Source organism: Myxocyprinus asiaticus, chromosome 18 (genome assembly GCF_019703515.2).
Source record: "Myxocyprinus asiaticus isolate MX2 ecotype Aquarium Trade chromosome 18, UBuf_Myxa_2, whole genome shotgun sequence".
Lineage (NCBI taxonomy): Eukaryota > Metazoa > Chordata > Actinopteri > Cypriniformes > Catostomidae > Myxocyprinus > Myxocyprinus asiaticus.
The window spans coordinates 32,077,890-32,100,711 of NC_059361.1; the positions used below are offsets into that span (position 1 = coordinate 32,077,890).

The 22,822-nt window shown below is 40.9% G+C and overlaps 1 protein-coding gene across 1 annotated transcript in view; it reads right to left on the reverse strand.

Moving 5' to 3' along the window:
- tbxas1 (thromboxane A synthase 1 (platelet)) overlaps positions 1–19,469 on the reverse strand; it is a 123,534-nt gene extending 104,065 nt beyond the window's left edge. Inside the window, 2 exon segments of the mRNA XM_051723918.1 lie at positions 14,512–14,642; positions 19,344–19,469. Coding sequence (XP_051579878.1) covers positions 14,512–14,611 — 100 coding nt within the window. The 5' untranslated portion in view covers positions 14,612–14,642; positions 19,344–19,469.
- Positions 19,470–22,822: the final 3,353 nt, after the last annotated feature.

Genomic DNA, 22,822 nt, shown 5'->3' on the forward strand with positions numbered 1-22,822 from the left:
AACTATTGTGCAATATAAGATTTAATCTATGTATAACTCTCCTACGGCACATCTGCAGCAAAAGGTGTCAAGACAATTTGGTTACAGGCTTTAATGGTGTGTGCTAGGGAACTCTATTTCCATATTAGCGGGCCTATCTACCACGGCAGTCTCGCACAGCGAGCGCGAAGCTCATTTACAACAGAGGGTTGATCTGGGTGAAATTAGAGTAGATTACCATATTTAGATTTATTAGGTGCCTGTCGCTGTAGAAACGGACGAGCGTTGCAGAGGTGTGAACGTTTGATATGATTAACATCTGTGATGGATGAGCTGTCCAACGGCCCTCAATTAAACAATAACTATTCTACAGGCTGGCCAATGACAAAGAAAGTCAAGTGTGTGCAAGTGCTTGCCTGCCAAGTCAGCTGTCCACAGCTTGATGCGATCAGTATTGAATGGTCTTTGCTGAGGCTCTGCTTGCACACTGAAGGGCAGAGATAGTCACTTAGATTGGGCCACTGGGGCCCCAAAGGGAGCAGACAATCAAGCACTGTGGGGTTTCAAAGCAATGAAGGTAAAAAGAGAGACTGACTGAAGCTAACATGGAGGAATTTTAGTCCAACTAAACATACACTGTGCACTAAACATTCATAAAGGAATTGTTCACACAAAAATTTACATTTTGTCATTAATTACTCATCTTTATGTTGTTCCAAACCTGTATGACTTTCTTCCCTCTGTGGAAAACAGAGAATCTTCACGTCTTTTTGCCATATAATTAAAGTGAATAGTTACTCTGCGGTGTCACACTCCATACAGACAACCCCCCCCCCCCCCACCCAAAAAACAGTAGAAGTATTCGATATGGCTTGTGTACAATTTTGACTATTAATTCTTCTGAAGCTATACAATCACTTTGTGTGATGACAGACCGAAATTGAATTCATTAATCACTCTCAAATCAAATGTAATCATTGAACAAGTCCTGCATACAGTGCCCTAACCAAATATGGCGTCTCGTCAATAATATCAAACCTTACATGTCATGACATTATGACGTTGTAGGTAATGCAGCCTATCCATGGCTGTACAGTGCAATGCAAGCAAAAATTATAATATGGTATGACAAATTTGAACCCATGCACATGTGTGCAGTAAGAGTCTTGTAGATGCACTGCAACAAAGAACTTGTACAAGGGGTCTGATATCTGCTTTATTTTGCCAAATCTAAAGCACTCGAACTTTAGCGGGTTGCCATGGACACATTGTCACAGTTGTATTAATGTTCATTCTTGGCAACGTGGTGATCATGCTGATCACGATTCAAAATTAAAGTAGTAGTAAATAATAAAAATAGTGATAAATAGCCTAATTAAAAAAATTACAATAAAACGTCCTGGTTACTTGCGTAACCTCCGTTCCCTGATGGAGGGAACGAGACGTTGTGTCGATGTAGTGACACTAGGGGTCACTCTTGGGAGCCCGAGACACCTCTGGTCTTTGATAAAAGACCAATGAAAATTGCCGAGTGGTATTTGCATGCCACTCCCCCGGAAATACGGGTATAAAAGGAGCTGGTATGCAACCACTCATTCAGGTTTTATGCTGAGGAGCCGAGACAAGGTCCGGCCATTTCAGCGGGTAGTTCAGCGTTATGGCAGGAGGGACACAAAGTCTCCTTCCCTCCATCAGGGAACGGAGGTTACGCAAGTAACCAGGATGTTCCCTATCTGTCACTCACTCAACGTTGTGTCGATATAGTGACACTAGGGGTCCCTATATGAAACGCCACAACTGGCTGAACTGTGTTACGTGAACTGGCGGTGTGTGACGGGCAGACCACTGTGTGCCTCGTAGCCAGCACACCAGGTCGACACGTAACCTCCCCCAACATAGTTATGAGTGTCGAACGGCCCTTTGGGGACAAGTCGACTACCCAAGAAATAGAGACAGGCTAACCCAGTTGTGGCCTCTTTTCCCCTTCTTTTTTTCCACTCCCTAAAAAAGAAGAGGGATTATCTGACTGGGCCGCCAGGTCTAGTCGAGGGGTGTCCCTCCCAAGGGGAGGACACCACGGAGACCACACCTCGCCCAAAGAGAGGGGGGGGAATTTAAGTGGAAAAATACGTCACATGGTCTTACTGACCATGTGGAGATTCTTCAAGGTAGATCCTGCCCAATGGGGTAGGAGTTACTACAAACATGGAGACTGGGGCAGAGGGGCTCTGCCCAAGGAAGACGCAGTTTGCCAACAGGGAAACTAATTAACGGAAGATATATATCACATGGGGTTTTACCTTACAGGGAACCACCACATGCGGAGCACCTACCCCAGAACAGGGCTCTTAGTTAGCACATGTACTGGGCCGGCATCGAGTCTCTCCGAAAACTCGACTGCCACAGGGCTCGGAGGAAGTCAACCAGGGAACATAGTTTGTGAAAACTACTGGGAATTAATGGCAAACATCTTCAGCTCAAAAGAGGTGGAAGGTGCTATGTGCAAGCGATACACCCAGCCGGCTATCCCAGGCTTATCCGCTTGTATTGTGTGCCACTACCTGGGATGAAACCGGTTCCACCCAGAGGTTGTAGAACCTTGCAAAGGTGTTGGGTGTTGCCCAGCCTGCTGCTCTGCAAATGTCTGTTAGAGAGGCACCCCTGGCCAGGGCCCAAGAGGCCGCTACACCCCTGGTAGAATGGGCTCGTAGCCCTACCGGGGGCGACATGTCCTGGGTGTGATATGCCAAAGCCATGGCATCAATGAGCCAGTGTGTGATCCTCTGCTTGGAGACAGTGCTTCCTTTCCGCTGTGCACCAAAGCAGACAAAGAGCTGCTCAGAGATCCTAAAGCTCTGCGTGCGATCCAAATAGATGCGTAAAGCGTGCACCGGACACAGCAACGACAGGGCTGGGTCTGCCTCCTCCTGGGGTGGTGGGAACCTTGGGCACATAGTCCGGTCGGGGTCTCAGGATCACGTGAGAGTAGCCCGGACCGAACTCCAGGCACGTTTCGCTGACAGAGAACACTTGCAGGTCTCCTACCCTCTTGACCGCAGTCAGGAGGGCAGTCTTCAAGGAGAGTGCCTTAAGCTCAGCTGACTGCAAAGGCTCAAAGGGGGCTCTCCGTAGACCCTGAAGGACTACAGAGAGATCCCATGAGGGAACGAGGCACGGTCTGGAGGGATTCAGCCTCCTGGCGCCTCTCAGGAACCTGATGATCAGGTCGTGCTTCCCTAAGGACTTACCGTCGACTGCGTCGTGGTGTGCTGCTATGGCGGCAACGTACACCTTCATGGTGGGAGGGGACAGCCTCCCTTCCAACCTCTCCTGCAGGAAGGAAAGCACTGATCCGACTGCGCATCTCTGGGGGTCTTCATGTCGGGAAGAACACCACTTAGCAAACAGACGCCACTTAAAGGCATACAGGCACCTCATAGAGGGGGCCCTAGCCTGAGTGATCATGTCTACCACCGTGGGTGGTGAACTGCTTAGGTCTTCCGCGTCCCGTCCAGGGGCCAGACATGGAGATTCCAGAAGTCTGGTCGCGGGTGCCAGATGGTGCCCCGTCCCTGAGAAAGAAGATCCTTCCTCAGGGGAATTCGCCGGGGGGGGGGGGGGCTGTGTTGAGTAGCGTGAGGTCTGAGAACCACGTCTGGGTGGGCCAGTAGGGTGCTACCAGGACGACCTGCTCCTCGTCCTCCCTGACCTTGCACAGGGTCTGTGCAAGTAGGCTCACTGGGGGAATGCATATTTGCGCAGGCCAGGGGGCCAGCTGTGTGCCAGCGCATCTATGCTGAGGGGGGCCTCGGTGAGGGCGTACCAGAGCGGGCAGTGGGAGGATTCTTGGGAGGCGAACAGATCCACCTGTGCCCGTCCGAATCGACTCCAAATCAGCTGGACCACCTGAGGGTGGATTCTCCACTCTCCCCTGAGGGTAACCTGCCATGACAGTGTGTCTGATGTAGTGTTGAGGTTGCCCAGGATGTGAGTGGCTCGCAGCGACTTGAAGTGCTGCTGACTCCAGAGGAGGAGATGGCGGGTGAGTTGTGACATACAATGAGAGCGCAGACTGCCTTGGCGGTTGACATATGCTACCGTTGCCATGTTGTCTGTCCGAACTAACACGTGCTTGCCCTGGATCAATGGCCGAAACCTCCGCAGGGCAAGCAGAATTGCCAACAACTCAAGGCAGTTGATGTGCCAATGCAGTCGTGGGCCCATTCACAGGCCGGCGGTTGCGTGCCCGTTCTGACCACGACGCGCCTGGAGACCAGTTCTAGGGGAACACCTGAGGTGTGAGAGCACCAAGTCCCTGTGTGCGCACAGCATGTCCTGAGAGTGAGCTTGATAGTTGAGAATGTGACTGCCAACCTCCCTTAACGGGACAAGGGCTGCCTCTGCGACTTTCGTAAAGACGCGAGGAGACAGGGACAGGCCGAAAGGGAGGACCTTGTACTGATACGCCTGACCCTCGAATGCAAACCGCAGGAAGGGTCTGTGTCAAGGTAGAATCGAGACGTGGAAGTATGCGTCCTTCAGGTCTACCGCCGCGAACCAATCTTGATGCCGGACGCTCACCAGAATGCGTTTTTGCGTCAGCATCTTGAACGGAGGTCTGTGTAAAGCCTGGTTCAGTACCCGCAGGTCCAAGATTGGCCGCAACCCACCACCTTTTTTAGGTACGATGAAGTAGGGGCTGTAAAACCCCTTCTTCATCTCGGCCGGAGGGACAGGTTCTGTCACGCCCTTCCGTAGGAGGGTAGCGATCTCCGCGCGCAAGGTAGCAGCATTTTCGTCCTTGGCCAAGGTGAAGTGGATACGCTGAACCTGGGCGGGCACCTGGCAAACTGAATTGCGTAGCCGAGTCGGACGGTCCAGACCAGCCATCGCGACGGATTGGAAAGCGCAAGCCACGCATCCAAGTTCCACGCAAGGGGGACCAAGGGGACAATGTCATCGGATGTACCGGCAGGTGGGGCCTCACGGCGGAGCTCGAGGTGCCACACCACGTCGTAGCCATGCTAAGTCTAGGGACATCGAAGCACTTACCTGGCTCCTTGTGACCACCCCCGGAACAGCCTAGGATGGGGGAGGAAGAGGCCTGTCCTCATAACCTGTGGAGACTGCCACATCGGGGGCGGCTGTGTGCCACAGCTGGGCGCTCAGGGGTGGGAAGACCACCACTGGAGCGCCAATCCTGCAAGGAAAAACCCGTGGACTGTAGTCATGATGACGACTGTGCACACCGGGTATGTGACCCAGGGAAGAAGGAAACCGCTCTTTTGCTGAACTGTTGGGTACCGCAGCCACTTGGGTATGCAGCGAAATCAAACAAAAAGGCAACAAAAGATTCTCCACCCGGCCCTCCACTGGGGGATGGAGTGGTCTTCTTACCAGCTCCAGGTGAGTGAGTTTCTTCGTCCCTGGGTCGCCCGTCTCAGGGGCGCTCTGACGACCTCCGTGGGTTCTTAGCAGCCGACTGTGAGACAGGTGGCATCTGCTTCCTGCGGTGGGCTCCACGCCGGGGCCTGGCCGAAGGGGCGGGCTGCGGCGGAGCCGGTGCAGTCACCGCAGGGGGACGCCCTTGGCGACGAGCAGATGGGGTGTGGGATCTTGAGCCGCGCCAGGGCAGGATATGCCGGATAGCCTCCGTCTGTTGCTTCACCACCGAGAACTGCTGGGCAAAGTCCTCGATGGTGTCGCCGAATAGGCCAGCCTGGGAAATGGGGGCAGCAAGGAACCGTGTCTTGTCAGCCTCACTCATCTCGACCAGGTTGAGCCAAAGGTGGCGCTCCTGGACCACTAATGTGGCCATCGTCCGCCCGAGAGACCGCGCCGTGACCTTCGTCGCTCGGAGAGCGAGGTCGGTCACTGAGCGCAGTTCCTGCATCAAATCTGGGGCAGAAATACCCTCGTGCAGTTCTTTCAACGCCTTGGCTTGGTGAACCTGCAGGAGAGCCATGGCGTGCAGGGCAGAGGCGGCTTGTCCAGCAGCACTGTAGGCTTTAGCCGTCAGGGACGACGTGAACCTACAGGGCTTGGACGGGAGCATAGGTACACCACGAGCGCCTTATCCACCGGGGGAATCGCCGTATAGCCCCTGGCCGCCCCGCCATCGAGGGTAGTGAGGGCGGGGGAACTGCGGAATTGGGGCCGGGCAGTATAAGGTGCCCCCCATGATTTCATAAGCTCCTCATGCACTTCCGGGAAGAAAGGCACTGGAGTAGGGCGTGGCTGCTTTGAGCAGCATGGCTGCTTTGAGTGCCGTGAGCCCAGGAACCAATCATCGAGCAGCGAGGGTTCAGGGGAGAGCGGAAGGTTCCACTCTAACCCGACGCTCGCGGCCGCATGTCCGTCATTTCTGCATCAGCCTGTGACTGGGCAATCGTCCCTGAGGGGGGGAGCCCAGCTGAGGCTTCTGCGTCCGACTGAACAAGCCCGCTCTCCGATGCTGCACTCAAGAGCTCATCATCTTCGCGGGCTCCGAACAAGAGGCCAGACTCGCCGTGAGACGAGCCGGCAGACTCATCCGGAAGCCCAACTGGTGCAGACGAGTGTGTTGGGGAATGGGAGGTTCGCGGGGGGATACCCGGCAGAGGCGATCCCATTGGGGTCCCCAAATCGCCCCCAGTGCTAGCAGCGCTGTCCTCATACCCGTAGGTAGAAGGACCGAGGCGGGGAAAGCAAAACGAAAGCAAGCCGCGACCGCAACGTTGCCATGGTCATGTTCTCGCAGTGAGAACATGAACCATCCACGAACGCTGCCTCCGTGTGGGTCGCGCCCAGACACAAAAGACAGCGATCATGACCATCCGAAGTTGAGAGATAACGACCGCAACCAGGAATAACACACAATCGGAAAGGCATCTTTAAAAAGACGCATCTTTAAAAAGATGTTCCGTGTGTGCCGCTCTTTTAGAGAAATATACTCTTTTAGAGAAGTAAACTCTTTCAGAAAATATACTTTCTTTTTTCTGCCAAAGCGCCCAGGGGCGTTCTCTGCAGTGCACCAGTGCAGAGGAGGGAGAAGCCGCTAAAATGCGCCGTCAGATCCAGCAGAGGTGAATGAACAGTAGTTGTTCAGCTCAGTGAGCATGACCATTCGGCTCCGAAGAGAAAATCTGGATGAGTGGTTGTATACCAGCTCCTTTTATACCCGTATGTCCGGGGGAGTGGCATGCAAATACCACTCGCCAATTTTCACTGGCCTTTTATCAAAGACCAGAGGTGTCTCGGGCTCCCAAGAGTGACCCTTAGTGTCACTACATCGACACAATATTGAGTGAGTGACAGATAGGGAACAGTTTCAGCCATATTCTGTGTGCTAATGTTCTAATTTGTGCTAATGAATTTTTAAATCACTAGCACCGGTGCTAACACCTAAAAAAGCAAGCATACAGTCCTATCTAAAATCTTGACAATAGTTAATGCAGTAATTTAATGTTAATGCAATAAAGTTACAGCACTAACACCAAATAACAATACATTAAAAAAAAAATAGGGATTGGGATACATCAAGATGCTCTTGAGGTCCTTTGAACTCCAGTAAAATAGCCTCCTGAAAAGGGGAGTTGTCCTTCACAATCTATTGCAAACTCACATTCAGGTCTACATTCTGGTATGGAAGGCTAACATTTTACAATCTAATCAATTCCAAATTTATAAAATCAAGTACGGTGCCTAAAAAATGTTTTTCTCATTGAATATCCTGTTTCAATCAGAAATACAACATATGACTAATTCATGTGTCTTGCTTTAAAGGGTTAGTTCACCCAAAAATTTTATCATTTACTCACCCTAATGCCATCGCAGATGTGTATGACTTTCTTCTGCTGTACACAAACAAAGATTTTTAGAAGATTATCTCAACTCTGTAGGTCCAAACAATGCAAGTGAATGGTGACCAGAACTCAAAAACTCAAAAAAGGAGATAAAGTCAACATAAAAGTAATCCATAACACTCCGTTGGTTTAATCAATGTCTTCTGAAGAGATTCAGAATACAGAATACAGATTGTTTTGCATTAGAACAGACTCCCAAATATAACTCGTTTTCACTGTACATCTTGAATGCATTCTCCTTGGAGATCATGATTTCAAGCTCGGTTACACCTTCTACAGTGCCATCTAGTGCTCTGTGCATGTGTCGTGCACTAGGAAGTGTAATCAAGCTTGAAATCATGATCGTGCCTTGAGACTGCAATGACAAGATGTGTAGTGAAAAAGGAGTTACATTTTGGTTTGTTCTCACACAAAACCAACTGGATCACTTCAGAAGACATTGATTAAACCACTTGAGTCTGATGGATTATGTTTATGCTGACTTTATCTCCTTTTTGGAGCTTCAAAGGCCTGATCACCATTCACCTGCGCTGTATGGATCTACAGAGCTGAAATATTCTTCTAAAATTCTTTGTTTGTGTTCTGCAGAAGAAAGAAAGACACACATCTGGGATGGCATGAGGGTGAGTACATGATGAAAGACTTTAAATTTTCTATCCCTTTAAGGGCACAATGTTGGTGGCACATGGCTCAGTTCTTTTGGGAATTGAACCAGCAACCAAGTTACCAGCCGATCTTAACCACTCAACCCCATCTATGATCTCGAACATTACAAAGAGTGCGAAGTAAAACAGATCACATGGGGTGATTTTTAATTAAATCGATGGAATCATAACCTAACACCTCTGACTGGTTGCAATGGTTTAATTACATCATGCATGAGGATTACGATTTACGATTACGAGTCTCCTGCAATGAATCCAAAGAGTTCATTTTATGGACAAGAGATAAAGAGGGAAAAGGTGAAAGTGAGAGAGAGTCCTTATGATATCACAGCAGATGTCACAAATCTTAGTGCATGACCTTTCTGAAACGGTGCCTGTTGTTTATGCAGTCAGTCCAGAGGGCGACAGATGGGTTCACACTTGACTCGGTCTCTTAAATTTTATGAGAAGATCTATTAGAATATGTCATCTTCTCCAGTCAGCCTTGCCAGTGGAGAGATTCGGTCATAGTCACAAGGCTCCAATGCAGAGTGTGTTTAGTGAGAGGGATTAGCAAGTTTTCAATGAGGAAAAAAAAAAAAACTACTCCGGTTTCAAGGAAGGGGAAATTTACAGTCTTTATGGGGAACAAGACACATTTTGAATGTAATGAGAACAGAGAAACAACACAAGAAACTAGATGTTTACTTTTTTTTAAAGGAAATGTGAGTGATGTATGATCGTGCATAAGTTGCTGCCACAATTCTAGGGTGTTGTGGGTGGCTGCTAGGGCATTGCAATGCAGTTGCTAAGATGTTCTGTGGTGTGTTAGGTGGTTGCTTACTAGCCCAAATAAAAAAAGGGCACCCCCAATTCTCTATGATATCCTGTTTTTGTTGTTGCCTGTTTAATTGTCCAAAAATAGTAAGTCTGATCACTTACAAAGCTGGGATCTATAAATAGCACACCTCTCTTCAAGTTAGGGGTTTGTATTCATACCCCAGGTATGAATCTATTCATACCCCAGGTATGAATTATAATAATGATTCTTATAATAGTGATTATAGTGATGAATACTGATTAGAATAGTGATTCATTTTACGTGAAGACTTCTAAAAAAAACTGATTTAGTTTAATTAAAATTCTGATTTATATTCTTGACTTCTATATTTGCACAAAAAAAAAACAAAAAAAAAAAACAGAAGAGTTGAGTTGCTCGAGTCGTCATTCCATTTAATTTTTTTTCAGTGTCAACATGTAACTTTGAAACTGAACCGAACAGATTTAGTTGCCAGTAAGTGACGCCAGGACTGTCTCCATTCCCCTCTCATTAGGCGTTTGTGTGTAATGGGGCAGAAGGGGACAGAGTTCATAAAAAGTTCAGCTCACTTCTAATCATGCTTTGCTCACATTCTGATGACAGCAAGCATACGTTTCTATGGACCTTCCTTTATTATACGCTACAATTTACTGGTCCAAACTGGCCTTTTAAATATGGTGTAACTAGAGTCCAAAATCAATATTTGCCGAGCACCAAATCAAAATTTGTTTTGGCAAGTAAATAAAACAGAGTTACTTGTCAGTGACTGGTAACTTAATAAAGAACTCCAACATGGTTAAAGTCAATTTGTTTATTGTTTTGTTAGTCACTGGACTAATACATAGATCATTAAGGCATGAGCTAAAATGACAGATTGGTCCCATGGTAAAGTTTTCACCTCTAGTACAAGGTGTTTCCTAATGTAACTTCTTATTTTAATAAACAAAGATCGCATCTGCATGTCAGTGGATGTATATCATGAGTGGGGACACATCTGTTTGCATTTTGTTTTGCGAGTTTATCGCACGTCTGATGCACGAGAACATTGCCGCCTGCTTTCACTCAATGTCACTGATAAAAGCCGCATCATAACATTAAAAAATAGCAAACACCAATGCTGGATCGCCACTTATTATAACACACACATACTAAATGGAAACACCTGTTTAAGAAATGGAGATGTTTCTTCTGAATTAGACACTAATCTGACAAAAGCTATTTCAAAAAGTGGCAGGGACAAAATTGGCAGAAGCAAAAAGTGGAGGGGACATGTCCCACCTGTAAATGATGCCTGTGGTTAATTTTTTTCACGAGGTTCTTTTGCGTTTTGGCAAACCCTTGTTGCAAACAATTAGCTGTACTGATGCAAATTCACAAAATTAATTGCAATTTTTGCAATAACATTTCCTCAGAGGTAAATGTTCTTCCATAATGATGTCTTTTGTGTTTTAAGAGGTTTTGGCATGAATTACATGTTTGAAGAGCTGTGTCTCAAGGACACAAAAATTATATTTTACAGTGCAGTGAAGTCTCAAATCAGGGGACTAATCCTCTAATATGGCTAATTTGCCTGGGGACATGGCCAAAAAAAAAAATGCTTATTTGGACAATAAAGTCAAAAATGAAAATCATGTCATCATTCACTCACCCTCATATTGTTCCAAGGCTGCTTGGCTTTATCTATGGAACACAAAAAGGAGATGTTAAGCAGAATGACAGCCTCAGTCACCATTCCTTTACATTGTATAGAAAAAAGATGCAATGAAAGTGAATGGTGACTGAGGCTAACATTCTACCTAACATCTCCTTTTGTGTTCCACGTATGAAATTGCAACATTCCAATGGGTTTGCAACAAAATACCATAAGAGTAAATGCTGACAGACTTTTCATTTTTGTGTAAACTATCCCTTTATTGATACAGCCTCTTCGATATCTTACATTTTCTACAATCTTTGTCATGGCTAACCTCGTGCAGAAATGTTTCATCCCTTGATATAAATCTCCATTTGCACTGTGACAAAATGAGAGCGGTCTTACATAACTAACCTCTTTAAGTCCACTGTGAATGACAGTTGCTCCTTGCTAACAGACAGACATTTACTTGTTCTGAAAAACTAAGTGTGTGTGTGTTTAAGACAGCTAAAAGTTAATTAACAAGGACAACATATGCACCCTATGGGGGGAAGTAGTTGATTGCAATCTCATCTTTAAAGTTATTAATTTAATATAAATCTCTTTAAGATGTCAGTCTTAAATTTTCTGGAATAATTTGAATTTCTTAGATAACATCAGATAACCTATAATTGAATTTATTAGATAACCTTGAAGAAATAACTCCAGCACTGAAAGACTGCTAAGTGTTTACAAGTTGAGTTTAATGTATGAACATCGAAGAATGTGATTTTTTTTCCTGTGTGCTTGAATATTACACTCCTATAGTGATTTTATATAGAGCCACGGGTCGTGGCACCACTTAACAAAGCAGTGATGCTATTAACACCATTAAATAATGACCCCAATGGATATAAAAATTAGAAGAAAAACAAAGCATTTAACTGAAAGAAAAGACATTACTTTACATATTTTCCAGTCTAAAAAGATAAGTTCATAAACCTTAATTAACCTGCAAGCTCTGTTGTCCAGAGAACTCTTTTGTTGCTGTGGATAACATGAAAAAACATTCTACACTCACTGTCAGTTGAAGAAAATGAACAAGAATTTAGGGACTGAATAAGCTCTGTAAAGATGTGGCTGGAATTAAACTTGCTAATTCTACATGACAATAAAAAAGTTCTGACATGAACAAAACTAAATATAACCCTAACTGAGACCTGCAGCTCTAATCAGGTTGCCTCACATGTCTTGAGTCATTTCATTATAACTGCATTGTTAAAATAAACCTTCATTTAAATGCTGGGAACTTTACAGTTCCAGTTAGTGGCATCTGCTGTCTTACTAAAACATATATAAATACAAACACTCACTGAGCACTTTATTAGGAACACTATGGTCCTATTAAAGTGCCCAGCGTGGTCTTCTGCTGTTGTAGCCCATCCGCCTCAAGGTTCGATATGTTGTGCATTCTGAGATGCTGTTCTGCTCACTACAATTGTATAGAGTGGTTATCTGAGTTACCGTAGCCTTTCTGTCAGCTCGAACCAGTCATTCTCTGTTGACCTCTCTCATCATCAAGGTGTTTTCGTCCACAGAACTACCCCTCACTGGATGGTTTTTGGCACCATTCTGAGTAAACTCTAGAGACTGTTGCACATGAAAATCTCAGGTGATCAGCAGTTACAGAAATATTCAAACCAGCCCGTCTGGCACCAACAATCATGTCACGGTCGAAATCACTGAGATCACACCTCCTTGCTCGCACACGCTTTTCAGTTCTGCCCACAAATTTTCTATCGGATTGAGGTCAGGGCTTTGTGATGGCCACTCCAATACCTTGACTTTGTTGTCCTTAAGCCATTTTGCCACAACTTTGGAGGTATGCTTTGGGTCATTCTGGAAGACTCATTTGCGACAAGGTTTAACTTCCTGACTGATGTCTTGAGATGTTGCTTCAATATATGCACATATTTGTCCTTAATCATGATGCCATCTATTTTGTGAAGTGCACCAGACCCTCCTGCAGCAAAGCACCTCCACAACATGATGCTGCCACCCCCATGCTTACGGTTGGGAAGGTGTTATTCGGCTTGCAAGCCTCAACCTTTTTCCTCCAAACATAACAATGGTCATTATGGCCAAACAGTTCAATGTTTGTTTAATCAGACCAGAGGACATTTCTCCAAAAATTCAGATCTTTGTCCCCATATGAGCTTGCAAATTGTAGTCTGGCTTTTTAATGGCGGTTTTGGAGCAGTGGCTTCTTCCTTGCTGAGCAGCCTTTCAGGTTATGTCGATATAGGACTCGTTTTACTGTGGATATAGATACTTGTCTACCTGTTTCCTCCAGCATCTTCACAAGGTCCTTTGCTGTTGTTCTGGGATTGATTTGCACTTTTCGCACCAAACTATGTTCATCTCTAGGAGACAGAATGCATCACCATCCTGAGCGATATGATGGCTGCGTGGTCCCATGGTGTTTATACTTACGTATTATTGTTTGTACAGATGAACGTGGTACCTTCAGACATTTGGAAATTGCTCCCAAGGATGAATTTCTTTTGATTTTCCCATGATGTCAAGCAAAGAGGCACTGAGTTTAAAGGTAGGCCTTAAAATACATCCACAGGTACACCTCCAATTCAGTACACCTCATATCAGAAGCTAATTGGCTAATTGTCTACAGGCTTGACATCATTTTCTGGAATTTTCCAAGCTGCTTAAAGGCACAGTTATCTGGAATTGTGATATAGTCTATTAAATGTTATACAATCTGTCTGTAAACTATTGTTGGAAAAATTACTCATGTCATGCACAAAGTAGATGTCCTAAACAACTTTCCAGAACTATATGTCTGCTAATATTAAATCTGTGGAGTGGTTAAATTAAATGAGTTTTAATAACTTCAACCTAAGTGTATGTAAACTTGTCTATGTTCTAAAATAGATGATGAATTTCAATAGAAGTTGAATATTGGATGTCTGGTTATGGCATATCTTTGTATATTGCATACATCTTTGAACTTTGCACACACCTCCTTGTATCTATGTGTCAGAATAACCACTTTATCCATCTACTATACATACCAATAGAAAGATACACATCCATTATTGTGTGATATTTATTATCATTTGATCTCATGCTCTGATCCCAGCTAAATGTATCCAGAACAAATTGGAGTATGAAAACTTTGAATCAAGCTTTGAGATTAATTTATCTGAAGATGTTTATCAGGCCTTGATGATTACCTCTATCTTTACCCCTGTTGTCTGTTTCCACAGTTTTGTATTTCTCAGGCATTTTTCCAGGAAACTAATTTTTTTCTTCAACCCTGTCCTCGAATGACATTAAAATGGGTCCTGAATCTGGACACTGTCTGCAATCAAACAGTAAGACATTTAAATGCTAAGTGCACAGGCCCATGTGATTGGAATTTGATCAGATCACTCAGTTCTCCTCCTGAGGAAAACAAGCCTGAACTGTTTAGATCTTACTGTGATAAGAACATCTCACATCGGTCATGAGAAATTACACTGGCACTGTAATCTGTGGAGAACAAATTGTTTGTGATACAATAGGAAAACTCATGATGGAGGCGTAGGTTGAATCAGTAAAGAAGGCAGAGGAACAGCAGAAAGAGGCACACAGTCACAGGGAGTCCACTTGCCTCGACTCCAAACCATTTCAGAACGCCACCTAAGAGCTCCATGATGAGACCTGTCACTTACACCAATGGCTTCCTGCACACAGAGGAGATAGTGTCATGGAAGTGTTGGCAGGTGTTGCAGTATATCAGATTCAATTCAGTGGAAAGCACCACTCACATTGAAAATGCTTTAGAAAATGTAAAAATAAAAAGATGAACTTTCACTATTGTCAATTTTACTCAAACCTCTCATGTTCATATTAAAAACAATTTTTTTTAAATCATGTAACCAAGTGAACTTAAATTAACAGAGTTTACTTAACTAAAAAGATATCTTCTCTGATTAACTTAATTTGCATTGTTTTGGACAACATTCATATTTTTTTGTTCGGTTAACTGAAACTGGTCAGCGGATTTCAAGTTCCCAGCCGCTTTGCATGAGACTCGACAGAGAGAGTAAATGTTAAAATGAAGTGTTATTGTATGTGTCTTTGTGCAAGATGATTATAAAGGGGAGACTTGTTTGCGTTTAATGTTTTATGTTGAGATTTTGTTGCACTCAGTAGTGCTTCCAACCAGCTTGTGTTTAGCATGCTAACATTTCCTGTAATTATCTAGCATATCACTAAAATAGTTGCATTTGAGTTACTTTGACATGTTCAATTTTGTTGGGTTTACTTGATTCAGTTAGTTTTTCTCTACTTAAATTATTTAAGTTAAAATTACACAGACATTTTAATTTAAGAAAACTCATTTCAAACATGTGGAACCACTGTCCATGACTGAATCAAGTTCTACAAAAGAGTTATTTTTTGAGTGTATTAAAATTCAGATTAAACACAACAACTACTGTATCACCAGTCTAAATGCCACTATACTTAGGCCTAAATAAAATAAAATTGGTTGAATTGTCCTGTGACTCTTGTTTTATACACCTCACTCACTATCACAATGTTTATTAAGATAAAAACAAAATATAATTGTAAATGATTAACCAGCACAGCACAGTCCCTCTACAAAGAGGCACGTCAAACAATCAAGAAAGCCTGTTAAAACTATAAAGACAGCTTTTTTTTTACAGCTGTCATGAGGAACAGAAACTGCATATCAGACTACATTTATATAATACATACAAAATGGGAATTTTGAACATTACAAGAACCAATCAGAATACACCTAGTTTACATAATAATGTTAACTTCAGTGTCATCGACAAATGGATGTCGAGGTGATAAAATTGATACAGCTATAAAAATAAATCGATTAAAGGTGCTGTACACGGTTTTTTCTTTATTTATTTATTTTTATTTTTTATGGAATGGTATGTAGACAATGTTCCTACTCCCTGAAAGATATCACTGAAATAAGTGTCCTAAGATATCTCACCGGTCTCTGTGTCAGCACTAGACTCTGTAAACAACAAACAAAAACGTGTCCGCGGTCTTTGCCGCTTTCTGCCTTTAAATGATTGTGCGCGTTCTCGTAGAGTTGTACTTGAAATTATTGAGGCTTGATGCCATATTCAGATTCATAATAGCTGACAGTTGATGGCGCTATTTTGCTTCTGTTGTGTTTGGTTGTGTCCTTAACTTTGATGTGCAGTGTTGTAGAAAGAGGGGGCGTGGCTAATTCAACTGCTCAGTCTTGTGGAATATAGAAGGGCTAAAATCGATTACAGCTCCTTTAAACACGTGTTAAGTTCGTAGAAATGTAATCTTTGTGTCCAATTTTGTTTCGTACATTTTTGAAAAAACATTTATAGCATTTTCTAAAATAAATAAATAAATAATGTGGGGTAACCATCTAATAAAAGGTATTAAAATAATTTTATTGCACCTTGGCTTGAATACATGGAATACATACACCATGGCATGTACACAAATTAGCCTATTCATTAATTTTATAAATGTTTTCAAATATAGTTTTTTTTTTTTTTTTTTTTTTGCACCAAAAAAAAAAAAATAAAAAATAATTACAAATATCATTTAATTTTTGAGTCAAGAATATCAAGACGTTTTCTCAGGGTTACTACATATGACCTGAACAACATGTGTCTTTTCGTAAAAATGTCAAAATATGTGATATGTTTTAAAACTTCACACACAGTCTTGAGGGTCTAATTGGGTCCTCTCTGGTTTGTTTAATTTATTTTTATTTATTTTTTGGTCACATGACAACAAAATGGCAACCTACATGTTGGTTACACCAAATGACTTGGATTTGGTGAAGTTTTTCAAATATCAATAATATTTTTAAAACCAAATATTTTTCCCTGCTTACTTAAAAAAAATGAATGAAAGAAAAAAGACATATTAGCCTAACAAAATATTATTCTGAGGCCAGCATTTCTTTCTCTCTCTCTCTCTCTCTCTCTCTCTCTCTCTCTCTCTCTCTTTCTCTCTCTCTCTCTCTTTCTTTTTTTAGATTCAGCTTTATATGAGAGTGATTTTTTTTTTTTTTTATTGTCTTCGGACGGTTACACTGAAAACATGTTCATCATAGAAGAGGTAATGTACTTGTTGTGTGAACTGCATTTGTAATGTATTTTTGAATAACTTAATAGATTTGGACAAAAAAAAAAAAAAAAAAAAAAAAAATGAGCATCACTTAATGACACTTCAACAAGCAAAACTACCAAGCAGCAACTAAACCTTATTTTAAAAAGATGTGGTTAGAGTAAAGTAAGCACAGCTGCTAATACATGACTATAGAAAATGACCCTACATTGAGACAGCAGTTAACACAGGCAAGAACCACAGAAAGCGCATATGAAAGAGAAGTCATAAATATCTGGTACAGTGGGGGAAGCAAAATCACTTTCTTGCCTTTGTTCAGTTCACGCAGCTCAGAGTAACAAAACTCTTAAATCTTAACAATTTTAGAGGAGACTTAACAATTGTTGTTTACAATCAAATTCCTCCAACCTTCTAAAGAGTAATTTACACTGACCCAACAAACATGAACAAACCCCAACATTTCAAACATTCTAAAGTTGGCTGTGGGATTTAGAATGTTGTAAAACATCATTTTTATTGGAACCCTACAGTGTTTAGTCTGAGTCACATGTGTTTCATGATTTCTCTGACAGAGTTTTCTCTAAAGTCCCAAAACAGGCTCTCAATTGTGAGCAAAAGGTTCTGAGATGCAACATATGACCGAGTTCCTGTCAGCGAATGTGAAGATGCTCTTCCATGTCAGTGTGAGGTATGAATTTGCGGGCTAAAAAAAAAAAAAAGACGACATCTATAAGAGTCTGCTACTTGCCAGAACACACCAGCTGAAGGTAAAGAGTGCATACTTCAACAGGTTATAGTGATGTTTCTCCACACATTTTTATATTTGTGAAGCTATGGGTATACAATAGCCCCAAAACATTTTTGGACACTTAAAGCCCACTTAAAAATGTATGACTGGCTTTGCATTAGATAACAAAATAGCATTATTTTAAGGACAGTTCAAGCACACTTTTCACAAAAGAAGTTTGTTTATAATGATAAATAGATATAGAGATCAAAAATGAAGACAAAATGTTTGGAAATATGAAATTCATCCATTTTCTACGAATGGCTGAAGTGTCCAAAAATGTTTTGGGGCCACTGTAAATGACATGTTATATAGCAAGCTGTAAGTATGGATATCATTATTTTACTGATTTCTGTAAAACAGCCAGTTGGAGAGGTTATTGTTTCTGCTCTTTAGCACACCTCCCTGTCTAGACATTACTTCAGAAACTGTGGCTTTACAGATATGTCACAGAATAAGAAAAGCATCAGATACGGCTTACCAAGCACAGACATTTCAGGACATAGACCTGAGTTCAAGCACGGCCAAATCATGTTGCATTTTAACTTGCCATAATGACGCAATAATGTACGATTAACATTTAACAGATATCACTTATTCTGTGTGAACAAAATCTGAGTTTTGACAAATAAGTACATGCTCATTTGCTAAACACAACAGTAAGAAGAGATCAAGGCTATAAAAATAGAAATCACACTAATAAGAGGATGAATTATGACACATTACTCATGCTCAAACAGTGACAATGACATGCATTAATAATCTGTACATAAATAATTACATTTTAGGACATATAAAAGGTAACTGTTATTCTACGAAAACATGGGCGCAAAACTTAGAACAGCAATGTCATTATTGCAAAGTCAGCGAATTTGTACATACTATGTGATTGTGAAAGAATTGATGTTTGTTTATAATCCTGTGGCAATGATCACAGTGGTGTGTTCAAAAGCCCATCCACTGGCCTGTATTGATCTCAGCTGATCCCCAAAAACATTGCTATGCATTATTGCTGTCATTTATACTTTGAGTTGACTGAGGCTTTAAATTAGGTAGTCTAATTGTTAATGGCATTGATTTCAGTTCTCCTATTAGATTGCATTCGTCACACTGTTCAACACAATACTGCTGAGAAGAATATAATTCGTTAAATTATTTGATATTGGAAGGGCTCAATTATGTTATAGACAAGGAAAAGGTACTGGCTGAAAAAAAAAATGATTGTCATCGCCAAATTTGAATTTAAAACGTTTTTTTAAAACTTTGTTTTAATGTCTAGCAGTCATATATTCTTCAGGCTGTAAACTACCTTTAAACTACCTTTAAACCCAGTGTTTTGTAACCGACTCCATTCAGCAATGTACGTAATGTGATTATCATGGTCATTTACACAGGTAATAATGTTCCGCTTGTTTACGAGAAATTGTGCTGTTATAGTGTGATGAAAGGATTAGTTGATCACGGTAGTAAACAATTTAAACAGTGCATTTACCTTGTTCGTAAACAGGAGCTCATGCGATGATTTTCTTGGAACATGTAGTCTCGTCAAAAAAAATAAAAACAAAACTACACTTACTCATGCAATGGCTTGACGTACTTGTAGTTTGCACTGATATCAAGTTCAGCGTTTTCTACAAGGTTGAGGACTAGACACATATTAACACACACACATATATGTTATATAACATATATAAAACCTTTATTTTTTTTAGTCTTTAAATTATTTTGTTTTATTATTAATTAAAAGACTATTAATTTTAATACTAATACTACTAATAATAATAATACTAATTATTATTGTTGTTGTTATTATTATATTTGTAGTAGTAATAGTGGTAGTAGTAGTAGTAGTAGTAGTAGTAGTAGTAGGCTAGTATTAAAATAAGTAATAATGTTAAAAAGGCCTGAACTGAAATAAAAAAAATTAAATAATGGACGAAAGAAAATAAGATAGAAAGAAAAAAGAAATTCAATTATAATATAGAAATTTAATTTACTATTTAATACCAAATACACAATCATAATCCCCCTATTTTATTGTTTGCTTTTAATTTTTTACATTTGATTCATATAACAGTTATGTCATGATTTTTTAGAACAAAGTTTTAAGGATTAAATGTTGTTTGACCCCCCCAGTTGTTTTAATATATTCGGTACTGGATAACAGATTACTCACATCTAGCATGAGGCTTCGTAGTAATCCGATTGCGCTGGACTTCATTCTGTGCAAATTCAGTGACGTCACTGGACAGTCTCACTTAGACACGATTCGTAGCACGCAGAATCATCCAACCTGTGACAAAATTCATGCCAGTTCCTTTTTTAATTGCAATAATCAAATATCACCAATTTTTGGCCAAGAACATGTACAACTCACATTATGAACACACAGTGCACAAAGGTTAGAGCAAACAGATTATACTACGGGGAAATGAAAACTTAATTGATTGAAATTCTTAACAAAGATGTAAAATATTGAAAATATTGAAATTATTGAAACGACTATCCTGTATCTATAATGCAATATGGCATTGTTTTTTGTACATTTGTGCCATTTGAAACACTCAGAATATACAAGTTATTGTTCATAGTAGGCCTAAATCCTATTCAAGTAAGATATAAGTTATTATAGTATTATTACAGTAGTATTATAATCTAAATAATACATTGTTGTTTAAGTTTATTATTTAATGAATTGCTCCCAACATTAAACACAGCGAAAATAAATAATTCCATATACAATACCAATACATAATGTAATACAGTAGCCTACAGTCTAGCACACTAAATATACAAAACAATCCAATTACAGAATTGTGTTACAAAACAAAGTGCTGTGCAAAAGTTTTAGGCACTTGTGAAAAATGTTGCATAGTGAGGATGTCTTCAAAAATAACGCCATAAATAGTTTACATTTATCACTTAATGTCATACAAAGTCCAGTAAACATAAAAAAGCTAAATCAATATTTGGTGTGACCACCTTTGCCTTTAAAACAGCACCAATTCTCCTAGGTACACCTGGACACAGTTTTTCTTGGTTGTTGGCAGATAGGATGTTCCAAGCTTCTTGGAGAATTCACCACAGTTCTTCTATCTATTTAGGCTGTCTCAATTGCTTCTGTCTCTTTGTAATCTCAGACTGACAGGATGTTCAGTTGGGTGTTCAGTGTGGGGGCCATGACATCTGTTGCAGGGCTCCCTGTTCTTCTATTCTAATATTTTCTATTTGCAAAAGTAATGTTTGGGAGTCTAACATTTATATTTCCTATTGACACACTAAAGCTGAAAATATAAATAACCATCTTAAGACAACTGCTTTTGTGAAACAATTTATGTGCAAGACTTTTGCACAGTACTGTAAATGTTGGTAAAAGTGCATTTTAGCATAGTTATTACTACAATACATTAAGCAAATATTGTTACTAAATTAAACAAAATGGAGAAAGATTATGAAAGCATCTTATACTGTTTGAGACCCATATTCATCTATTTGATTTTTACAGCAGCAACATGTATGGTAGCCTATTTTTTAAAGAACCTTGTGAAGAATACCATGGTACATAAATAATCAGTACTACGGTATGTCAAAGCACCACTGTATTAACATCTGATACCATCGCTATACCATGGTGTTATCTCAGTACTTTTTGTAAGGGAACAAAAAGTGGTATTTTGGTAGAAAATGCATTTTGTATTTACAGTATATACAAGGGTGATCAGACGTCCCCGTTTTTTCCCGAGCGTTCAAAACAGCCTGCATATTAGTGAATTATATTACATGGCAAGAATCTTAGTCCGAACAGCAAAGCCTACCATGTGCTGTATATTTTGACCAGTAGAGGGGGCTGCTCGCTATAGCAGCTTCATATTCATTTGTCTTCCTTTACTGATTACGTCGGGCCAGTTTTGCCATTAAGAACTGGACCAGGCAATTGAAGAGGCTTATCATCATTGTTATAAACTTCAAGGTAAGGCACACACTAGCTATTTATGTTATAAAGTTATATTTTTATGTATTTTATAACAGGTTCTGAACTCGGCACAGGATTGTATTAGACGTTTGGCCTTCATAATGTGGGAATTCCTGCACAGACCACACAAACTTTAACATGCTGGTGAAAAGTAGCCAAATTAATCCCTGCAGATGAACAAATAAAATCAATAATTGTATCTTTAATCAGTGTGTGTTGTGTATATCAGCGCTATCGGCCCACCATCCCCTCTCCCTCCCTCTCGCACTAGTAATATCACACACTGACTAAAGAAAGTGCCTTCTCACATATTTGCTCATTTGTTGTTTTAAAATATATCCGAAATAAATTTCAAAGAAGAATTTGACATTAATAACATGGAAAAATAAATAAAAATGTATAATAAAATATCTGCATAGAAACGTACAGTTAGTACATCACAGCATAGATTACTGTATTTTTATTGAGTAAACTAATGGCACAATGGCAATGCACTGATATAGTGTAGTAGTAGTAATAATAATAATAATAATAATAATAATAATAATAATTCCACTAACTGTTACTTACTATACCTTTTTATTCAAATGATTATTTATTTATTTTATTTTAGTATCAAATGCTGTTTTAAATGTACTCAAAATTTAAAGGCAACCAGGTTACTTACTTTTTTAAGTTAAACCAAAATAATTTCTTACAGTGCATAGTTCAGCACATCACCACATTCACCATGGTCAAAATACATAAAATCCGATTTGTCCCCTTTTTTAATAAGTAGCATGAAATTTCAGTGACCTATTGACCACTGAACTTGAAATGTCCCCGTTTTTCATTTCAGAAATCTGGTCACCTTATACAAGGGCTGTGGGTCTATTTAACGTGATCGATTAGATCATCGTTTGATTAGGCATCCCGTTCAAAGCAATCGATAATCTCGTCGTTCGATTACCACTCAAAGTCTCTCCGCTCGCTCGCTCGTTTCTGCCCATTGCAACTTT